The 21772-nt window shown below is 37.3% G+C and overlaps 1 protein-coding gene across 3 annotated transcripts in view; it reads left to right on the top strand.

Annotated features, from left to right (window-relative positions):
- Positions 1-21772, top strand: part of LOC101261518 (THO complex subunit 2) — a 54399-nt gene that overhangs the window by 21505 nt on the left and 11122 nt on the right. For all 3 annotated transcript variants that reach the window (XM_069297957.1, XM_004239212.5, XM_069297958.1), the window contains 17 exons: positions 135-215; positions 8793-9000; positions 9136-9378; positions 9458-9538; positions 9619-9738; positions 9834-9893; positions 10551-10678; positions 13667-13763; positions 13856-13984; positions 16570-16673; positions 17022-17202; positions 17863-18044; positions 18193-18799; positions 18924-19028; positions 19536-19691; positions 19781-19861; positions 20425-20811. In XM_069297957.1, the coding sequence (XP_069154058.1) occupies positions 135-215; positions 8793-9000; positions 9136-9378; positions 9458-9538; positions 9619-9738; positions 9834-9893; positions 10551-10678; positions 13667-13763; positions 13856-13984; positions 16570-16673; positions 17022-17202; positions 17863-18044; positions 18193-18799; positions 18924-19028; positions 19536-19691; positions 19781-19861; positions 20425-20811 (2950 nt within the window). The remainder of the gene's footprint in view (positions 1-134; positions 216-8792; positions 9001-9135; positions 9379-9457; positions 9539-9618; positions 9739-9833; positions 9894-10550; positions 10679-13666; positions 13764-13855; positions 13985-16569; positions 16674-17021; positions 17203-17862; positions 18045-18192; positions 18800-18923; positions 19029-19535; positions 19692-19780; positions 19862-20424; positions 20812-21772) is intronic.

The raw sequence follows: 21772 nt of genomic DNA, 5'->3' as shown, positions 1-21772 counted from the left end.
CATCATCTGTAGGTAGAGTCATTTGAGTTCCATGTTTGTTGACTCGTTTGTGGTATCTTGATCTTTTGCTCTTCTGTCTTCTTTTATAATTTAGACATATGGATACCTTTACATATAACATTTATAACTTCCAGGTATCATGCTCATGTGTTGTTTGGCCGTCTCTCACATCTCAATCCAGCAGAACATGTACAAATATGTGATGGATTATTCAGGTAAATCAAAATCTATCATAATTATTTGACTGTTTTTTTTTTTTATGAGAAGGTAACATTGTTTATATTCATTGAAACCAGTGCTTGGGTTGCACTAAACCATATTTACAGCTTGTCAAAAAGTAAGAAAATTGAATTTGAATCCTAATAGGAACCTAGGATATCTATAATGCATTCAGTGTCCTCTAGATACATTTGGTTGCACCAGAAACAAAAAGCCTGATACAATTTAGTTTGATCTTTTGGAGATCACAATTCTTGCTCTCAAAACATCTAGCATTTCTTTCTTTCCAAACGGTCCACCAAATACAGGCTGGGACAATCCTCCATCTATCTCTATCTGCAGCTCCCACCCCTACTGCTCCCCAACTGTATAAAAGATTCGTGATTCTGTTAGGCATAGCCGAAGCAAACCCCTTGAGCCTAATGAAAATCCTCCATAGCTGGGATGATATTCTGCACTGGAGAAACAGATGATTGACTGTCTCAACTTCTTCCCCGCATAAATAGCATCTAGAACACATGGAGAACTTCCTTTTCTTGAGATTTTCGTGTGTTAAAAATTGCTTCTCTTGCCAGAAGCCAAGTGAAACATGACACCTTGAAAGGAATTTTAGGTTTCCAAATCTGCTTCCAAGGCCAAAGAGAATGTTGTTGTCCATCTTGATTTAGAAACTTATATGCAGAATTTACCTTGAATGTGCCTTTGTTATTTCTGCTCCACCATAATCTATCATGTGAAAGCTTCCAACCTTCCAAAAAAATTAGTCACAGTCTCGATTTCCCAATCATTGAAATTCCTTCTAAATTGGAAATTCCATCCATGCTGCGTCCAAACCTCAACTACACTCACTTGTTTATTCACTGCCAAGTCATGCATCTCTGGAAAGATACTTTTCAAGCTAAAGTTGCCCAACCATTTATCCTCCCAAAATGAATCCAAAATGAAGCCTTGATGCCATTTCCTACCCTGATGGTCGTATTGATCTTCAAGAGAGGCCACAAGATTCTGATGGACTTCCATAGACTTACCCATATGGTGTAAGGACCTCCTTTGTCATCCACTTGTTCTCCTCTCCATATTTTGCTTAAATTACTTCCTAGTATGATTATGGCTCTTGAGAGTACCTCCATATTTACTTTAGTCTAAGGGCTTTGCTCTGCCTTTTCAAATTCCTTACTCCAAGACCCCCACGTTTCTTCCCCAAGGAACCTTGTTCCATTTGACTAAATGTTTGACTGTGGAATCATTTTCCTCTATCCCTTTCCATAAGAAATCCCTCCTAATTTTATCAAGTCTTTGTATCACCCCATTAGGAATAGGGAAGACGAACATCATGTAAGTAGGTAAGGCATCCAAAACTGAATTAATGAGAGTCACTCTGCCTCCCAAAGAGATACATTGAGATTTCCATCTGGTTAGCTTTTTCTCCTACTTTTCAATCACTGGGTTCTAGATGTTCAAAGCCTTTGATTTGGCACCTAAGGGCATGCCCAGATAAATGGTAGGCAACGAACCTACTTCCCTTCCCAAAATCCAAGACAGTTCCTCCATATTAGAGACATTATTAATAGGATACAACTGACTCTTTCTCCAGTTGATATACAAACGTGAGACACCTTCAAACAACACCAAGATTGATCTTAAGACCAATAGTTGTCCCTCATTAGCGTCACAAAATTTTAAGGTGTCATCTGCATACTTTAAATGAGTGACTTCTATGTTGCCATTTGATATTGAGGTTTGAGTTTGCTACCTCAAAACCCCTGAGGCATTCGTTCTCTCTGGCGACCTTTATCATGTAATTTAGGCCTTCCATAACAATGATAAAAAGGAAAGGAGATAGGGGATCTCCCTGCCTCAAACCCCTTTGAGCAGGGAAAAAACCTTCTGGTGCACAATCTGACAGTAAAGATGCAATGCTTGATCCACTGAATCCACCTCCTTCCAAAACCCATACATGCAAACATCTTCAACAAAAACTTCCAGTTCACATGGTCATATGGCTTTTCTATGTCCAGCTTGCACAATTCCTGCCTTTCCTTGGGTAACTCTTGAATCTACTACCTCGTTTGCAATTAGAATGGCATCCATTATTTGTCGATTTTTAATGAATGCCATCTGTTGAGCATCCACTAGCTTGTCAACCACTTTCTTCAGCTTTTCGGTCAGCACTTTAGATAGCAACTTATATACACTTCCGATGAGGCTGATGGGCCTAAAATCTCTAAGTACCTTGGCACCATTCTTCTTTTGGATCAAAGCAATGTAGGTGGCATTAAAGCTCTTCTCAAAAATATTGTGAGAATGGAAACCCTTGAAGGTATCCATGATATTCTTCTTCACTACATCCCAACACTTGATAAAAAACCCCATTCTGTAGCCATATGGACAGGAGCTTTGTCCGTGGCACACATCTTCAAACATACTAGTACTTCTTGCTCCTCAAACTCCTTTTGTAATAGTTCATTGGACAGTTGATTAGGTTGCTGGGAGGTCTTCTATATGAGGTTTCTGAATAAAGCTTCTGATAAAAACCAATAATCTCCCCTTCATTTCTCTCTGGATCCTTCACTATTTCATCTTGAATTATCAGTTGATAAATGTTGTTGCATCTTTTGTGTGCATTGGCCACTTTGTGGAAATACTTGGCTAGCGTTTGACCATAGATTTCTAAATATTCTTGGCAAATATTATTTGAGTGTAAATTTGAGTGAAATTTCACCATGTGTTTGGCCATAGGATTTGGAAAATATATTTCACCTTTTTAGAAAAATATGATTTATACCCATAAGTTTTAGAACTATCAAAACTAACTATAGATTTGTAGGATGTTCATTACGACTAACAAATAGTGTCCATGATACTAGAGCAATGTGATAATTTTGAAATGAGTGCAACAAACATCATTACATACATCGTGAAGTATACAAAGTGCATGACTTTGTTACCTTGAGCCAATTTCATCATTTTCATTAACAATCAAATCATTACTTAATATTCAGTAAATATTTCATCACTATTTTGGTGTTCCACGTAAAAAATTATGTAATACAACCCAAGCAACTACTATAGAGGGTGTTTCTATAAAAGATAAAAGTTTGGGGTAAAAATTTAATTTTCAAAAGATCCCAAATAATGAGATTTGGCCCAAATACTAGAGAAAACTAGTATTTGGGAATTGGGGATATTTGCCAAAATTATTTGCCAAATAATGACAAATTGTATGGACAAACATTATTTGCCAAATTTTTTCCAAATATTATTGGGAAATCTTATGGCCAAACGGGCCCTTAGTATTTTTGTCCCCCTCTTTCAACCACAAAGCTCTTGATCTTTGTCTCCATGCTTTCTCTTCATTTTTAAGATGCTCTTCATAATTCATAATCAAAGATGCCTTCATTTCCGATTCTTCTTCTGTTAGGACTCTATTTGCCATTACCGCATCCAACATAGCTAACTGGCTTAGGATTTGGACCTTTTGTAACCCTAGGTTGCCCAAGCTGGTTCTACTCCACTCCTTCAATTTGCCTTTTAGGGCCTTGAGCTTATACCCAAGGATATAATCAGGCTTACCAGTGAAAACAAAAGACTCCAGCCATTCTCTAATATTTTCCATAAAACCCTCTGTTTTGAGCCACCAATTATCAAACTTGAAATAGGATTTGTTTTGCTCCCAAGCTCCACATTGTAGAGCAATGGGACTTTGATTTGAGCACAATCTCTGTAGCACCATTGTTGAATTCTGCTAAAAGTTGGCATCCCACTCCTTGAAAATTAAAATCCTATCAATTCTAGAAGCAACATTGTTATTGTCCCCTTTAAACCAAGTGAGTTACCCCTACCAATTATAAGTCCACCAAGTTCATATCTTCAATAAAATAGAGAACTATATCATACCTAGAGTTCTCTTTTGCAATTTCTCTTTTTTGATGGATATCTTATGATGTTGAAATCTCTGCGCACTGCACAAGGCCCCTCGAAAAGACTTCTGACAACACCTATTTCCTCCCATAGTACATGCTCTCTCTCAACTCTGCCATTTTAGGAGCATAGACTCCTGTTAGGTGGCAATTGAAATCTTGAAGCACTGCCTCAAACTTGCAGGTGAGGGTGTAGGAACCTGTTTCCAGCACTTCCCCTTTCCATGATGTACTGTCCCATAACATCAAAATGCCCCTCCTAGTGCCACTTGCTTGTAAACAGGCACACTTAACCCATCTACCACCCCAGATCTCTTTTATTATATCATAGATCTCACCCTCTAACTTTGACTCTTGTAAACATACAATGTCAGCCTTCGAGTTGAAGATTAAACTCTTCACAAATCTCCTCTTATCCCCACTATTTAATCCCCTAACATTCCAGGACACAAGTTTTACTTTCATCGTAAAACTTTGTCCTCTTTTCTCCTCGCTTTCTTCCCCTCACATTTGAAATTCATATAAAAAAAAGTCAGCCTTTTCAATTCATAAACCCCTTGTACCTAGGCCTTTTGCTAATAGAATCATTTTCCATCTTCCTAGCTTGTCTGCAACTGTCTCTTTGCATAAGTAGCTCCAGAGATTCCTCCTCATGTCCTTGAAAATTTGATTTTTGTAATTTTGTGTGCATAGGTGGACGTGTAATTGATACTATCATTTCTCTTTGTTAGGACTTAGGAGTGTAGTAAATTATATTGTGTATCTATTATAGTCAGTCACATTCAACTAAGATGAATTCTTTCCAATAATTATAGGGAAAAAGGACAGATATACCCCTGAACTATTGTAAATGGTATGCAAATACCCTTCGTCATACTTTTGGGACATTGGTGCCCCTGCCGTCATACTTTTCAGACACCGGTGCCCCTGTCGTTATACTTTTGGAACATTGAAGCCCCTGCCGTCATACTTCGGGGACATTGGTGCCCCTGCTCCTTCGTTAGAGTGAAGGGCATATATGCTCTAATTTATAGACGACAGGGACACCAATGTCCCAAAAGAACGACGGAGGGTATATGCATACCATTTATGGTAGTTCGGGGGTATATTTGTCCTCTTTCCCATAATTATATTATCTTTTCTATGATTTTCTTTCCCATTTTAGACTCTGTCTCAATGAGATTATCTTTCGCAGAAATGTGATATGGGATTATGTGTTTTGTTTCTTCTTCAAGTGTTATATGAAAGAAGAGATCAATGTTGCAACATTTGATATTATTCGAGCTCCAATGTTTAAAACCTGATAGCTTGAGAGAATAATCAAAGTTGAGTGTTCTCCTCCTCGTTTCATTTGTACTTGGCATAATTTCCCTTTTGTCAAAATTCATACTATGCAATCACTAGCAATGTGAAGGAGGAAGAGGGATAGTTAACATGCATTTTTCATTGACCAAAGTTGCTGGCCGAGTCACCTTTAGTGTCGGGAGATATTCAAAAACCAATACTTACACAAGGCGCGCAACCTTCTTCAGAAGAAAACCCAGCTAGACTTATTGACGAAAGACATGCACATGTGGGGATCGTGATACATTCCTTTGACATTCTCCCCCTGGCCATTGAGACAACTTTACCCTACAATGGTCACTAAAGGTTCAGGGATAACCTTATGCTCTAGGTGCTTTCCCTGATGGAAGGCATTAGGGACAGTGAACCATTTGTTCCTACATTTCAAGTATACCAAAAAACGATGGAGGAGTTTTTTTGAATCACAAAGGCATCTCTTGGACCATGCTCAGGAAGGTCTCAGAGGCTTTGAAGAGTTGGAAGGCAGCAGGGGAGAATGTAAAGGACAAAAACAGATGGAGAATTATCCCTGCTAGTATATGGCAGACTATTTGGAAAGAAAGGTATTCTAGGTGTTTTGAGAGCATAGAGAATGATGTCCAGAAAGTCAAGTTAAACTGCATTTTATTATTATGTTTTTGGTGTAATAAAGTATACTCCAATGACACTGTATCAGTAATTGATGTTTTAGACTCAATATAGACTGAACAAGTGGAAAGGAGACATTTGTATATAATGGTTTCAGTACAACCCATGTACTGTTTTGTGATATAATACAAAGTTACCTATTTCAAAGAAAAAATGCAGATGGTTTTCTTTGGTATAAATTGGCGGAGAGAAGTCGAAGATAATGAGGAGATCGACTGTAAGCAGCAAGATGATGGGATGGATATGCTTCATACTAAGAGGAGTCACCTCTGATAAAAAGAAAACCAGGAGATGGAAGTTTGCTGACAGAAAAGAAAGAATTGTACTAGGAAACATAATGAACATGGGAGGTATATTAGCATTATAGCCTTAAATGCTGGGGGAAAATCTTTGATTATCATCCTGAACCAGTCTTGAATGCTTGATGGAATGATATAGCATTTAATCGCAAAATACTGGTAACAGTTCCTCTACCAAGCTTAACAGACTCCAACTGTCCTCACTTTAAGGCTGTGAGGGACAGCAAATGGCTTTTAAAAAGCAATAGAGAAACAAAGGTACAACAAATGACTTTTAAAAAGCAAAAGAGAAACAAAGGTGTCAAGCACATTAGACAAGCAGAAGCAAGAATATGGACTGTGGAGTAGGTGTCTTGTGGAAGAGGCCAACAAAGAGAAACAAACCTTGTATGAAATCATAAGATGGCTGCCATCTGAGTGGAGTAATGTTTTAGGAGTCAATAATTATGTGTTATACCGCAACACATTCTTCTTTGAATCAAACAGATTCATTGTAGAACAAATAATTTTAAGGCCAGTGGAAATGGAAAAACCTAAATCTCAGCCTAGAATTGTGGTGCCCGATTCTAGGTTGTGTACAAACCTTCATGGAAGTCAAAGAAACTTGGGTCAAAGTTATAGGAGTTCCCCTACAACTTTGGTCGTATCAAGTTTTTGCACAAATTGGGTGTCTTCATGGTGGATTCATGTTTCTGCAGAAATTGGGGAACTCTATGGTGGTTGACTGACTACTGAAGAGGAGACAGAGTTGAAGAACCATATGAAGTGGGCAAAGATATTGATTGCAAACGATGGAAGAAACATGCCGAAAGAGGTGTCAATCTCGTGAGACGGAATCAGGAACCACTTTTGGATATGGGTGAAAACAATGTGAGATACGATCTCTTGTTTGAATAACACTCGATTTTCTTCGAAGAAGAAAAGTGCTAGGTCAATTCAGGTTGTGGTCTTGTTTATCAGAGGGTAATACAAAGTAACCTCTGTGGTACGATACAAAAATCCCTTAATACTAGGAATCCTAGTAAACAAACCCATTTGGGGAGAGAGTAGATGACAGTTGTGGTTGTGCCCACTTGACCTCTTTAATGAAGGACTCGGTGTTGGGTCCAAGTAAAAGGTTAGAAAATCTGAATGAAGAGCTAAGTGGGCCAGTGGACTACTCGTTAGCTGGAAACACTCATTTAAATGATCTTGGGCCAAAGTGTTTTATGGCCAAAGCAGCAGCCTGTAAAACGGCTCCTTTAGTTGATGAGCTTTTCACAGAAAGAGTTAATTTAACTCTTGGAAATGTCACGAAGGAGAATCATACGTGCCAGCATATGGTGGACAATCTGGAAGGAGAGAAATTCTTGGTGCTTTGAGAACATAGAAAAAATAGTATAGAACAGATCAAATTGAATTGTATCTTGATTCTATGTTTTTGGTGTAATCAGATTCGTCTGATGATCATGTATCTATTATTGATGTGTTAGATTCATTATAGACATGAGATCATAGGATCTGGATTTACTTGTAAATATGGTCCTAGTACAACCCATGTACTGATCTGTTTCTATCAATAGACACAAAGTTACCAGTTTTTAAAAAAGGTCACGAAGGAGAGATCTTTTGAAGTTTCAGTTATGGTGATGAAACAAGAGAGCTTATCATCAAAGAAAGCTCTGCAATACACATGCAGAAGAGGGAGGCAGACGTTATGTTGGGGGCACCCATAACCTTAGAGAATCCATACTCACAGTTCGATATGGCTGAGACTGGTGGAAACAGGGAGAAGACAGGTGACCCCTTCCAAAGCCAAATAATTTCTTTGGAGGAACCAACACCAATTCAATATGATTCCAGTGAGTGTATCAAGGAAGTGGAGGCTGGTGCCATTACCTTGGCACAAGATTAAATTGAGCAAGCAATTCGGGATTCTGTTTGATGGTTTGGAGAAGGATGCAGTACTATTCCAGAAGCTTGATCAAAGGAGGGGAATACTAATGGTTAGCAACAGCGACACTCAACTAGTGCCAAAGGAGTTGCAAATTTTATCTTTGATGTAAGGTATAAGGAAGGGGAACCAAGAGGTGAATTGAGGAAGGGGAGAAGGCCACCATTTGGTGATCAATGAGAACCAAAATCTTATCTTGGAATGTTAGGGATTAAATGAGGGTGATAAGAGGAAGTTGGTGAAGTAGTTAGTGCACAAATGGAGATCAAATATTATGTCCTAATCGAGACCAAATTAGAACGTTAAACGTATTATAAGGGTGTTATGGGCTTCTCATTAAACATCAAACAAATTGTTTCTTTAGCTTTGCCATTTGTCCTTCCTATTAATCTTGCTTGCTGATACTTCTATTTTCATTTATGTGATCAGGCTCATTGAAAAATCGATATCAGGACCAAATGACCTTGTTTGCAAGATGCAACTTTTGGGTTCACATCCTGGAGTTGTCACTGACAACTCTATGGAAGTGGCAAATTCATCAAGCAGTAGATCTTATATCAATCTTCGGAAAGAGCTTTTTGAGATGCTTTCTTCTGTGGGACCTCATCTTTATCGAGATACGTTATTGCTACAGAAGGTTTGGTGCCCCTGATTTGGTGATATTATGACTTCTTGTTTACGCTGGAACTTAATTTTGGTTATTTCCCAGGAATCTAATGTAAGAATTTCAAATATTTCCTAAGATTGGTATTTCTGATTCTTGAATAATCAGGTATGCAGAGTATTGAGAGGTTACTACATTTGTGCACATGAGCTTGTCACTAGTGGAGAAACGGGCTTTATCTCCCAAACTGTTACCATTGGAGATCGAACTCCTCAAATGCACCTGAAGGATGTTACGTCAAGAATCGTAGAAGCATTAGGAGGATGTCTGCTTCCTTCCTTACAATTAATACCAGCAAATCCTGCAGTTGGACTAGAGATCTGGGAACTAATGAGTCTCCTTCCATATGAGGTTGGTTTAAGGTTTTAATCTTCATGTTACAGCCTTTGCTGCTATTTGGTGTAATCTGATCAGAAGTTAGTTGCTTTAGCTGCGTTATCGTTTGTATGGTGAATGGGAGAAGGATGATGAGCAATTTCCAATGCTTTTGGCTGCAAGGCAAACAGCAAAGGTGTTATTCTGCTGTCTAGAAATAGTGCATTTTATTTTTGTTGCCATGTCTCTTTGTTAAATGCGATTACTTTGTGTCAGTTGGACACTAGGAGGATCCTGAAGCGCCTTGCAAAAGAAAATCTAAAGCAGCTTGGTCGAATGGTTGCCAAACTTGCTCATGCCAATCCAATGACAGTATTGCGAACAATTGTTCACCAGGTATCATTTAATTGGTGCCTACAGGCCTATGTTTTTCAAGTCCTGCAAGATTTTGGGTTGTGACTTAGGATTTAACATACAGTTCATCTGTGCAGATTGAGGCTTACAGGGATATGATTACACCTGTTGTAGACGCTTTTAAGTATCTGACTCAGGTCTAATCATTGTTTCTTTTCCCATTTCTGCTCCTACTTTTCTCTTTGTGTATCTCTTTCTCATGCGTGCTTGGTCATTGCATGTTCCGAGGGTCTATCGGAAACAACCTCTCTACCTTCACAAGGTTGGGCAAGGCTGTGTACGCACCACCCATCTGAGACCCCACTTCTGGGATTACACTGGGTATATTGTTGTTGTTGCTGCTTGGTCATTGCATGCCTTCTGTCTGTTAGAAGATCTTAATAGTGGAAATATATCATCTGATTCATCTAGCCAACTTTCAGTCAAGAACCTTATCTGTTTTAAAATTTTCCTCCCTGAAGGGCACTAAGGTTGGTTTCATCCCAGGGATTCAGATTCCTTACAAACGTCCCCATATTGCTGCTGATTGTGCAGAAGTTACAGAACTTCTATACCATGGTCATGCATCTTGCCTTGACTAGCAGTTTGCTGAGGAACCTTGTGCTAGTGTTTTACACTCCTATTATGGCTTGTCATTAGCTTCCTTGTATTCATTTTTTAATAGCTAACATGACTTGTCCACGAAAGATATACAGTAGTTTGTCAAATCACATTTTGAGTTCTATTTTATTTAAAATTGGATAATATTATGATTTATTTGTACTTTATCTTATTGATTTTATTTTTTGAAGCAGCTGGAGTATGATATTTTGGAATATGTTGTTATTGAACGGTTGGCACAAAGTGGGAGAGAGAAGCTGAAAGATGACGGCCTTAATTTGTCTGATTGGCTTCAGTCTTTGGCATCATTTTGGGGTCACTTGTATGTGTTGTTTCTTCTTGCTATTCATTTTGGAGTTTTTTTTCAATGTTTAAAATATGTGAATTGTTCAAAGTTGAAGAGAGTTGTTGGAAATTTCTTCTACTTTTGCCCCTCATTTGCATTTTCTAGGTGATAATTTCAAGAGAGTTGATTACTCATATTTATAATTTTCTTTGGAATAACTAAAGGGGCAAAAGTTGAAAGTAGTGATCAGTTTATGTCCTAAACCTTTTTCTTAATGGGTGTGCATTTTCCCGCAAATCCACTTAATATGGAATAGAGGGAGTATCTCCCTAGTTTGAACATATTTTGTTGCATATGATAATAATACTGTGTGTTGTACTACTTCCTTTGAACGAGTATGTGACTTGGGATTTTTAGCACTATACACTTGTGTCATTTATGTAGTTAAGGTCAGTTTTTCAAAAGGTAGGGGCATGAGGTGAGGCGTAAGCCCCATGGAATCTTTAAATTTTTAACTTATAATGTAGTAAAATTGTATAATAACAGAAAAGATTATTATAAGTACTTTAATAGCTCAATTATTTTAAAACATGATTAAAGAAACACATAAGAAACAAAACTTCTAAATTCTAATATGATTTTTCAAGCGTAAATATTGCAATGTTATAAAAGGTTATTATGAGAGGCAAATAAACTCTTAACATGTTAACTTTCATATAATAAAAGAACTACAATTTTTAAAAATATCTTACAACCATACTATGCAATCTACTTCACTGAAAGAAAATAATCAATAAGCTTTATCAGTATTATGTATAAAACATCACTTCTTCATGAATAAACATAAAACATCAAGGTGAATTAACCGCGGAGTCTACAAGAATAGAAAGTGCCATAGCGACTTCTACCAAAGTTGTATTCAGAGAGCACTCATCAGAGACCCACCAGCGTGCTCAATAATTGTCCAACTCTTTTAGTGGAAGACAAGGTGAGATTGTAGGAAAAATTCACTGAGGAGGAAGTCTTAAGGTGTCTGAAGTTGTGTGCGGGAGATGAAGCTCCTGATCCAGATGGTTTCTCCATGGGTTTCTTCATCAATTGTTGGGAGATTAAAAAACAAGACATTATAAATGCCTTCCATAACTTCCTTGAGCAGGAAGTTTTTGAAAGAAGCTTCAATGCAACATTCATAACTCTTATCCCTAGAAGAAAGGTGCTAAGGATTTAAAGATTATAGGCCTATTAGCTTGATAGGGAACAATTATTCTCCATGGCTGAAAGGAGTGCTCTCCAATCTGGTGGATGTTCCACAAATGGCTTTCATCAAAGGAAGACAAATCATGGATGCAATTTTAGTCGCAAATGAAGTAAAAGACTCAAGAGTGCAGCAAAAGAAGCCTGTTATCCTTGCAAACTAGATATAGAAAAAACATATGATCATGTAAACTGGGAGTACTTGCTATGTATGCTGAAGAAGTTACGCTTTGGGCAAAAATGGATTTTGTACATCCACGGTTAGTTATTCTTTGTTGATTAACAGATCACCTGCTGGTTTTTTGAAGGCTAAGAGGGGTCCTAGACAACGGGATCCTCTTTCTCCTTTTTTTGTTTATCATTGTCATTGAAAGATTGAACACTATGTTCAAAACAACTAATTTGTATGGATTGATAAAGGGTTCTGAAGTTAGTTTCAAAAAAAAAAAAAGGGTTTTGAGGTAGCTAGGGCAGGGAGTGATAGCCTAGAGGTGACTCATTTGCAATATGCTGATGACGCCCAAATATTTTGTGATGCTGATAGAAACCAATTGATAGATGTCAGAATATTCCTAGTGTTCTTTGAAGCATCTCAGGGGCCTTCCCGTAAACTAGGGTAAGAGCTTCCTTTACCCCATTAATGATGTTCCCCGCATGAACCTATTGGCATCTATTCTAGGAGGAGAGGTAAGCTCTTTGTCAACCATTTATCTGGGCTAAGTTGTGCGGACTTTTCTCTTTTGATGCCGCACCCGTGTCAGATTCTCCAAAAATACACTACTTTTGGCGAATTCGACACGCACCCCTTGACATTTTTGAAGAGTCCGAGCTACATAGTATCTTGGAATGCCTTTGGGGGCCAAGTCAAAGCCTATTGAGATTTAGGATACTGTTATTGAGATATGTGAAAAGAAACTGGCAAGATGGAAGACCCAATACTTGTCAAGAGGACGTAGACTGACTTTGATCAACTCAGTCCTTGATTCACTTCCTACGTACATATGTCCTTGTTTCCCATTTGAACTCAGCCATTGATTGAATAGAATCAGGAGGAACTTCTTATGGCATGGCGACAGAGAGGAAAGGCCATCATTTGGTCAAGTGGAACTCAGTCATTTGTGGAAAAAATGGGGTGGCTTGGGTATCAAGAACCTGGAAATCCAATTTAAAGCTCTAACGATGAAGTGGTTGTTGCAGTTCACCAAAGAAAACCACTTATTGTGGGGAAGAGTGATTAAAGCCAAATATGAACAAGAGGATAGCTGGATGACCAAGGTGGTCAATACTTCATATGGGGTCAGCCTATGGAGCTCTATCATCTAATACCCTTGCTCCGTGGGTTGTGAACTTCCGCGCTTCCTATTATATTTGTGGTGATAAATCAGTTTTGTCAAATATTGTTTATTCACAATCTTTTCCTGTTGGGCAAGCTGATCCCATATGCTTTATCACTCTAATCTTTGTTCTTTGTGTCCGTGATTGCCCTTTTAATCTTGCATCTGTCAATTGCCTGAATCGTGCCTTAAATTGTGCTATAATATTTCTCAATGATTCTTTTGTAATTGTTATATTTAGAAATACTATATCCGTAGCAATTTATAGTTAAGAAATACAGATTTTTTTCATTTGACTTATTTAACAGTAATGGATTAAATCACGCTGTTGATCGAGAAGAAGTTGCTTTCAACAAGAGTTAATGATGTCAACCTAATACCATGTTACGTTCTTGCATAGCTTGAACCTTAGTATAATCGTTGGTAAATTCTCCAGGTGTAAAAAATATCCGTCGATGGAATTGAGGGGCCTTTTTCAGTATCTTGTCAATCAGTTGAAGAAAGGAAATGGTATTGAGCTTGTTTTCATGCAGGTATGGATTTTTTATTTTATTTTTTGTGACAAGTGATTTGGTTTTTCTGGCTGAAAAGTTACCTACTTTGAATTGTTGTTGATAATGTGCAGGAGCTCATTCAGCAAATGGCTAATGTACACTATACAGAGAATATGACAGAGGAACAATTGGATGCCATGGCTGGAAGTGACACTCTGCGCTACCAGGCTACCTCATTTGGTATAACACGGAACAACAAGGTGCATTAGAAACTCATTTTAGTTGCAGAAGTTTTCAGATACTTTTTATCCTGGAAAATGATTACTTGAATCTGCAATGGTGCTGGAGCATGATATTTTCAAATAAATGTCTTCAAAAGAAGTGGGTTAGAAGAGTTTTCATTACCACTTTATTTCGATTTTGCATATGCAAGTGTTAGTAGCTTTTAAATCTTTGTATATTGGAGTGAACATATGATGATCTTATTGATTTTGATCATTCATTGTGCAATTTAAATATTTTGAAACGTGAAAGCCCATCTTCCGATTTGTTTCCCCCCTTTTGTTTGGGATGCAGGACAAGAAGGGAGAAATGAGCGAAAATCGGGAGTTATTGGAGAATGCAAGAGAAGATAGATAAATAAAAGAGATAGAAAGAGGAATAGCAACATATCAAGGGGGAATCCCACGTGTGGAGTCTGGGGAGGGTAGCTTGTAACCTTACTCTTGCCTTAGGAGGTAGATAAGTTGTTTCTGATAGACCCTCGTCTCAAGGGAAATCAAGTCAGAAAAGAAATAATAGGAGTGAAAATATCATGGTAAAATACGATAGAATGCATCTCAAAACATTATGAAAAATGGAACATTAACTACAACAAAATAATATGGTAATCAAAAGCACTTTTTAATTCACTCACACTCCAAAAGTTCTTAAAAGCTATTTTGGCTTAAAAACACTTAATATGAGCCTATTTAAACAGGCTCTAGGAGGGTGTAGGGGTTGACTTATTTCAAGTAGTTTTTGTCTTTTAAGCTTTTTATTTTTGAAAATGGAATTTCTAAGCTTTTTTTTTGCGAAGTGTTTGAGAAAGACAAAAAGTACTTTTATGCGCCTACAGTTGGGTCAAAAAAGTACTCCCTCCGTCCCATTTTATGTGGCAACATTTGATCGGGCACGGAGTTTTAAAAATAAATAAAGACTTTAAAATGTTTACCAAATTGCCCTTCAAAAGTCAAAAAGTAGACTCACTTTCTCTCTCCTCATAAATGTATTGGAGTACTATCTTCAAAATTAAGTTAAGTGGGACCAACTAGGGTAAAAGAGGAATTGTACCTTTAAATACTTACCATATAAGGAAAAGTGGCATTTCCTTTTTGGGACTGACCAACAAGGAAATGGTGTCACATAAAATGGGACGGAGGGAGTACAAAAATAAGCTAAAAGCCAAAATGTGGATATGATCAACTTATGACTTATCTTATAAACTGCTTAAACAAAGTCAACTCAAACACCCCCAAGTATGATCCAAACAATTGTAGTATCTCTTTTTTTTTTTTTATAAAGGACTAGCTTCTTTGCAGTTTGAACTCCTAAAACAAACTATATGCGTAACTAGAATAGACTGCCTCAAACTAGAAAAAGGCTCAAATCTAACTAACTTATCAATTCTTATCTCTACTAAAGGAAAATCTAGATATATTTTGCATATAATACCCTCTGCCATGTTTTGTTCGACACACTTTCCCTTTTAGTCTATCCTATAAAATTCACACCTTCTCTGTTTAAATTTTTTTTGAAGTCGCCTCCCAATTTTACCATTAGGAGTCGTTTGGTACGAACAAGTTATATCCGAATTATTATACGAGGATTAAGTAATGATGTGATTATTTAATAGATATAGTTAAAATGGTAGATGCTTGGTTGATGGACTGAAAATGGAATATACAGGGTATAGTACAAAACATGTGTCTGGTTTTACACAACATAAATAAGGAGAAACTTTTATCATTAATTTTTACCTCGACTTTTTAATGGACTATGGGGGGAGAAGAGAATGGCATTTATGTCATTATGATGTTCTATTTAGGGACTAGTTATTTTTTGAATTGTTATTTCACAACAGTTATGGAATAAATAATCTTGGGATTGCTTATCCTCGATTAAAAGCTCAACCATACGTTGGATGAACTGATCCTGTATTTTATCTCAAGGTTGTTATACAAGTCCCACAAACCAACAGCTCCTTAATGACATGACTTTGGTTGAAATACTTACTTTAAATGCTCATTTGTTACTGGGGGAGGGAAAAATGAAAAGACATCTGGAGCTCTCACCGCCACTTATTTAGTAATGGTAGTAAGGGCAATGTTGGTACTTTGCATATATTTATCTTATCTTCATAAATTCTTCTTTTATTTCGTAAACTTGTTTCCAGTTAAATTCATTTACATAAAGTGGGATTTGTTATAGATAAACATAAATAGTATACCAATCAAATGAAAAAGATAAATATATATAATGTATCTACACTGATTTGTTGGGTTATTCAAACATTTATGAATAGCTACAACATCATTAAAGAGCCTTGGGTACATACAAATCTATCAACCCCCTGCTCCAGCCAAAAACAAATAATCTCATTTTGGCTTGAGGTGTCTTTCTGATGTTGTAGTTTGTCTATGTTGTTTTCACTAGTAAACTTAGTTTTGCACAAATCTTAAATATATGGTATTGCAATTCATTTGGGATTCCTCTTGCACCTGGATGTGTGCCTGATGTAGATATCTAATTTGACATTTAGCATCCTAATTTGACAGAGTGTCCTAAAATGTGGCTCTTCTTGCAGGCATTGATTAAATCAACTAACAGGCTGAGAGATGCTTTGCTCCCAAAAGATGAACCAAAGTTGGCAATTCCACTTTTGCTACTCATTGCTCAACATCGTTCCCTGTAAGCATATATAATACTGGCTGTGTCCTAGAAAAATTTCACAACCGAAATACGAATCATGTAGTTATGAAGAGTAAAAAATTTTCCTGTGAAAATCAAGTCCAACTTCTTTCCCTGACTCCTAGTTGAAAGATGCTGAATATACTATATCTGGAAGGATTGTGTTGCTTCCTTCTTATTAGTTTATACTTTTTTTTTGGGCTCATCTAATGTGATTTCAATATTATATTGATCGAGATCCAATCAAGAGCCTGGAGCTACTTCTCGTGCTTGAACATAGATTCCTCTATTACATGTTTCAACAACTGTATTAATTGATTTCTTTTAATCTTGCATTTTACTCTGCAGGGTAGTTATAAATGCGGAAGTCCCATATATTAAAATGGTCAGTGAACAGTTTGATAGGTGTCATGGAGCCCTTCTTCAGTATGTGGAATTTTTGTCCAGTGCAGTGACTCCAACAGCTGCCTATGCTGTTCTTATTCCTGCTCTGGAAGAGCTTGTACATATGTATCATCTTGATCCTGAGGTTATCCCGATTCCTATTGGTGTCTTCTAACTTTTCTTATGTTTCATGTGATTCTTCTTTTAATAAATCTATTGAAGTCTTGGGTCCATGTGACTGAAGGGCATCTCAAATTTATATATTTTAAAGGACATAATTGTCATTTTAAAGATAAAATAAGAGCCTCCGTAACTTTGGTTCCGTGATAAGAGCACAACGCATGGCATGTCTGTTAAGCACGTTATGAGTTCGCTATTTTGGGACTAATGCCGGGTATATTAAGTAGAGAAGGGTTTGGGATAAGTCCTTTATCTCCCGAGTTTCGAACTATGTGCTAGCTAGCTCTCTGGATTTCTTGGTAATAAAAAAAACCAAAATAAGATTTGAAATGAATTGTTATTGAGTTTATATTACAATTTAAGAACGTTTTAATATATATCCAGAAAGGTGCAAAGAGGGTGGTGAGCTGCATTGCACTTCAAGAGGCCCCTGCCCAAGTGGCGGAGTCTGCATTATAATTTGTGGCAGTGAGGATCCTTTAAAAAATAACGGCAGAAAAACTTTCCATCCAAATGTTTTCCTCTTAGGTTTTCTCTAGGACTTCTCTGTTCTAGCGTTTTCACAGCATTGTACGTAATATGCTTCCGTGTTTCCTGTAACACATGCAATATCTTACCTCCTCAGGTAGCATTTTTGATTTATCGGCCTGTTATGAGGCTCTTCAGGTGTATGAGAAATTCAGATGTCTTTTGGCCTTCAGATAGTGATGAAGCAGTGAATGCAGCCAATGCTGAAAAGGAGTCTGAAAGATCAGAAGCATCTGCTTATTTACTCCTTGATCTTGGTTCTTCTCGGAAACCTATCTCGTAATACTTTCTTGACCTCCATGCTTGAGTAGTTCGATAATGTTATTATATAAATGTTTTGCATGTACTTGTGTTTGTTGCACATAATCTATTTTCCTGCTTGTATGGTCAACTTAAGTATTATTCAACCTTTTTTTCTTATGTGTAGATGGACCGATCTTCTTGATACCATCAAAACAATGTTGCCTTCAAAAGCCTGGAATAGCTTGTCCCCAGACTTGTATGCCACCTTTTGGGGTCTTACACTATATGATCTTCATGTTCCTAGATCCCGTTACGAGTCTGAAATTGGTAAGCAGCATGCTGCTCTAAAAGCTCTGGAAGAACTTTCTGATAATTCAAGTTCTGCAATCACAAAAAGGAAAAAAGATAAAGAAAGAATTCAAGAGTCTCTAGATCGATTAACGGCGGAGCTTCAGAGGCATGAAGAGCATGTAACATCTGTTCGAAGACGCCTGACTCGTGAAAAGGATACATGGCTGAGTTCCTGTCCTGATACTTTAAAGATCAACATGGAATTCCTTCAGCGATGTATATTTCCACGCTGTACATTCAGTATGCCGGACGCTGTGTATTGTGCCGTGTTTGTTAATACTCTTCATTCCCTTGGAACACCTTTCTTTAACACTGTGAACCACATAGACGTTTTGATATGTAAGACACTACAACCCATGATCTGTTGTTGCACCGAATATGAAGTAGGTCGTCTAGGAAGATTTTTGTATGAGACATTGAAGACAGCTTATTATTGGAAGGTACACTTCAGTACATCTCTGTTGCATAATACCTTCAATGGACTGAAGTAGTAGTGTGACTGGCAGTTTCTAATAATGTACAGCTATACTATCCTCTTCTAACTTTTTAAATTTTAAATTGAAGGGTGATGAATCAATTTATGAACGTGAGTGTGGAAACATGCCTGGATTTGCCGTCTATTACAGATATCCCAACAGCCAGCGTGTTACGTATGGACAGTTTATTAAGGTTAGTCTGTGACATTTCATATGTATGGGAAAACATGAGTGCAGTCCAAATTTGTGGGGAATAAGTTGAGCTCAGTTCCTTACTTGCCCCTATCGTGATAATTTGGCCAATCACTTCACGTCCAAAGATTTTCTCCATAGGAGCATTTCTCAGCAGCTAAAAATGAGCGGTCTACAAACAGTATGGATTATCATCCAAACACGTAAATTTGTGATTGAATTTTACTTCACAACACTAATTTTCTTCAAAAAGTGTATATAAGGTGTCCTCTTTTTCATGAGGTGGTCCTCCTTTACTCTCTCTCTTCTCTACTTCTCTTTTTCTTAAGATATTTTCTTGTCTTTATTTTATATATTAGATTTTCTTTGTGACTTCCACCTTTATCTCCCATTCTGATACAAAAAAGTTATGATTCTTTATTTCTTTTATTCCACCTGGCTTCTTGTTTCCTTATTGTTAATTACTCTTTGGTTACCTTATTACTTAATAGTTGCAATTCTGCTTAAGGTACACTGGAAGTGGAGTCAAAGAATCACGAGGTTGCTCATACAATGTCTGGAATCAACTGAGTACATGGAAATCAGAAATGCTCTTATTTTATTGACAAAGATCTCCAGTGTCTTTCCAGTTACTCGGAAGAGTGGAATAAACCTTGAGAAGAGGGTAAACCTGATTGCGAATACAGAATTGTATCTTCAGAACTCTAAAACATCAAGCTCATAAGTTTTTGCTTTTATTCTTTGGTCTTCTAGGTTGCCAAAATTAAATCTGATGAAAGAGAGGATCTCAAAGTATTGGCTACAGGGGTTGCTGCAGCTTTGGCATCTAGAAAGGTAAATCTTGGATTAATGCTTAATCATAGTTTTTAACTGATTCTGAAGCAATACCTTGCCTGACTACAACAGTCAAAAACCATATTGTATGGTTTCTTAAGAGTTTCTCCTTCTGTCAACTTGAGTTTTCCTTGCTCTTCTGTTTCACCTGATGTTGTGGTATTTGTTCTTCCCTTGTTACCATTTTTCCTTTTTCCTGTGGAGAGCAGGGTGGCATTGGCTGGCGAAAGCCTGAGATGAAATAGTACTTATTTTGTTCCAATTTGTCCCAAAAGAATTAGCACTTCTCATCTTTAGACACGTCCCATGTTTACGCCTTTTTTGCTTTTAGTGACATGTTATTTTGTTAGGACCTGATGTGACTTCATGGAGTTAAAGGGCATGTCTGGCAGTCTTTCTTTCTTAAATTCCATTCAGTTCCATGTTCAGTAAAACATTAAAAGAAAAAATTGGGGCAGTAAAACTATTTCTGTTTGAGGTTATAATTACCTTGTGTTTCTATATGCTGATTCAGGGACTTAGTTAATTGATATTTACAATTCGCTTGCCTTCTTTTTCCCCAGCCATCATGGGTGACAGATGAAGAGTTTGGAATGGGTTACCTAGAACTAAAACTTGCAGCAGTACCTGCTTCTAAGTCTTCGGCTGGTAATTCAGTGGCCATCGCAAATGGGAGTGGTGCTAGTGTTTCTCAAGGTGAGCCTTCTATTGGAAGAACCGTGGTGGCAGGAAGAGTAGTTGATGGAAAGTTGGATAGGCCGGACAGTTCTATGCCGAAGCCTGATTTAGGTCAGGCAAAACATAAGGGCAGTCAATCAATTAATGGACTGGATGTGCAATCTATGCCATCTGCTACCCTGCAGTCTGATACTCCAAGTCAAAACTCTATGTGTAGACCATTGGAAGAGAGTACCATAAAAGCTGCTTCTAAGATGTCTGGCGAGCAGGAGGTATGTTCCCTGCAGTATTGACCTTCCTAATACAATCTAATAGATGTTAATTTAGCAAACATCTTTGTGGATTTCTTGTGGCTATGCCTTTTGAATTAAGTATGCGATTGTTGCAAATTATGTTTACATCGATCGTCGTACTTGATACTTGAAAGATCCTAGAGTAGTTTATGTCTAAATGTAGTTTCATTGAGCTTCACTTTTTTTAATTATATCATAGTATCTTAAATAGCATTGAGACGGTCTTGTAAACCATTCGTAGCTTAGTTAGTAACATAAGCTTTGGTCCTTTATGGAAGTCCTTTGTTGAGTATAGCTTGCATTTGATGGAGCATGTATGTTTCATTCATGATGGATGTGTTCTTTCACATCTTCACTAATATAGCATCTCTAGCACAACAATTATTCCCACAAAAATTATCAATCTTAACTAATTTTTAATGTGTTGTTTTTTCACAACTACTTAATAGTTTTTTGTCTTTTAGACTTGTAGTTGACTCTCTTGATATCACTAATTTTATCCTAGAACTTTGACCTAGGAGTTTATATCATGGAACAAAATTTTTGTGGCTCTAGTTACATCGTGTAATGTCACACCCCAATTTTTAGGTTTACCTGGCACCCGACACTCTACTAGCATTGAGAGAACTAATCCTATTTATACCATTTTGACACTCATATCCATAATAAGCAATAAGAAACAACAATAATAAAAGAATGATCAAAGTATGGGTCTTTCAACCCAATTATGAAAAAAAAACGAAACTAAGATGCCTCCACTGGATCTATAGTGGGGGTTCACCAAAGCATATTGGATGGCGGTGATGCCTAACTTGTGACACCATCACCCAGAACACTTTTCTCTTTTAGGAAGTAGAAAAAAGACGTAAATACGACTATGTACTCTGTAGGTCTCGTTAATCTCCCTTCAAAAAGGTGGGATGAGATTTATAACATGCAT

This window comes from Solanum lycopersicum, chromosome 5 (genome assembly GCF_036512215.1).
Source record: "Solanum lycopersicum chromosome 5, SLM_r2.1".
In the NCBI taxonomy this organism is placed as follows: Eukaryota; Viridiplantae; Streptophyta; class Magnoliopsida; order Solanales; family Solanaceae; genus Solanum; species Solanum lycopersicum.
Note: the sequence above shows the minus strand (reverse complement) of the source record. Positions and strands in the feature narration are given on the sequence as shown.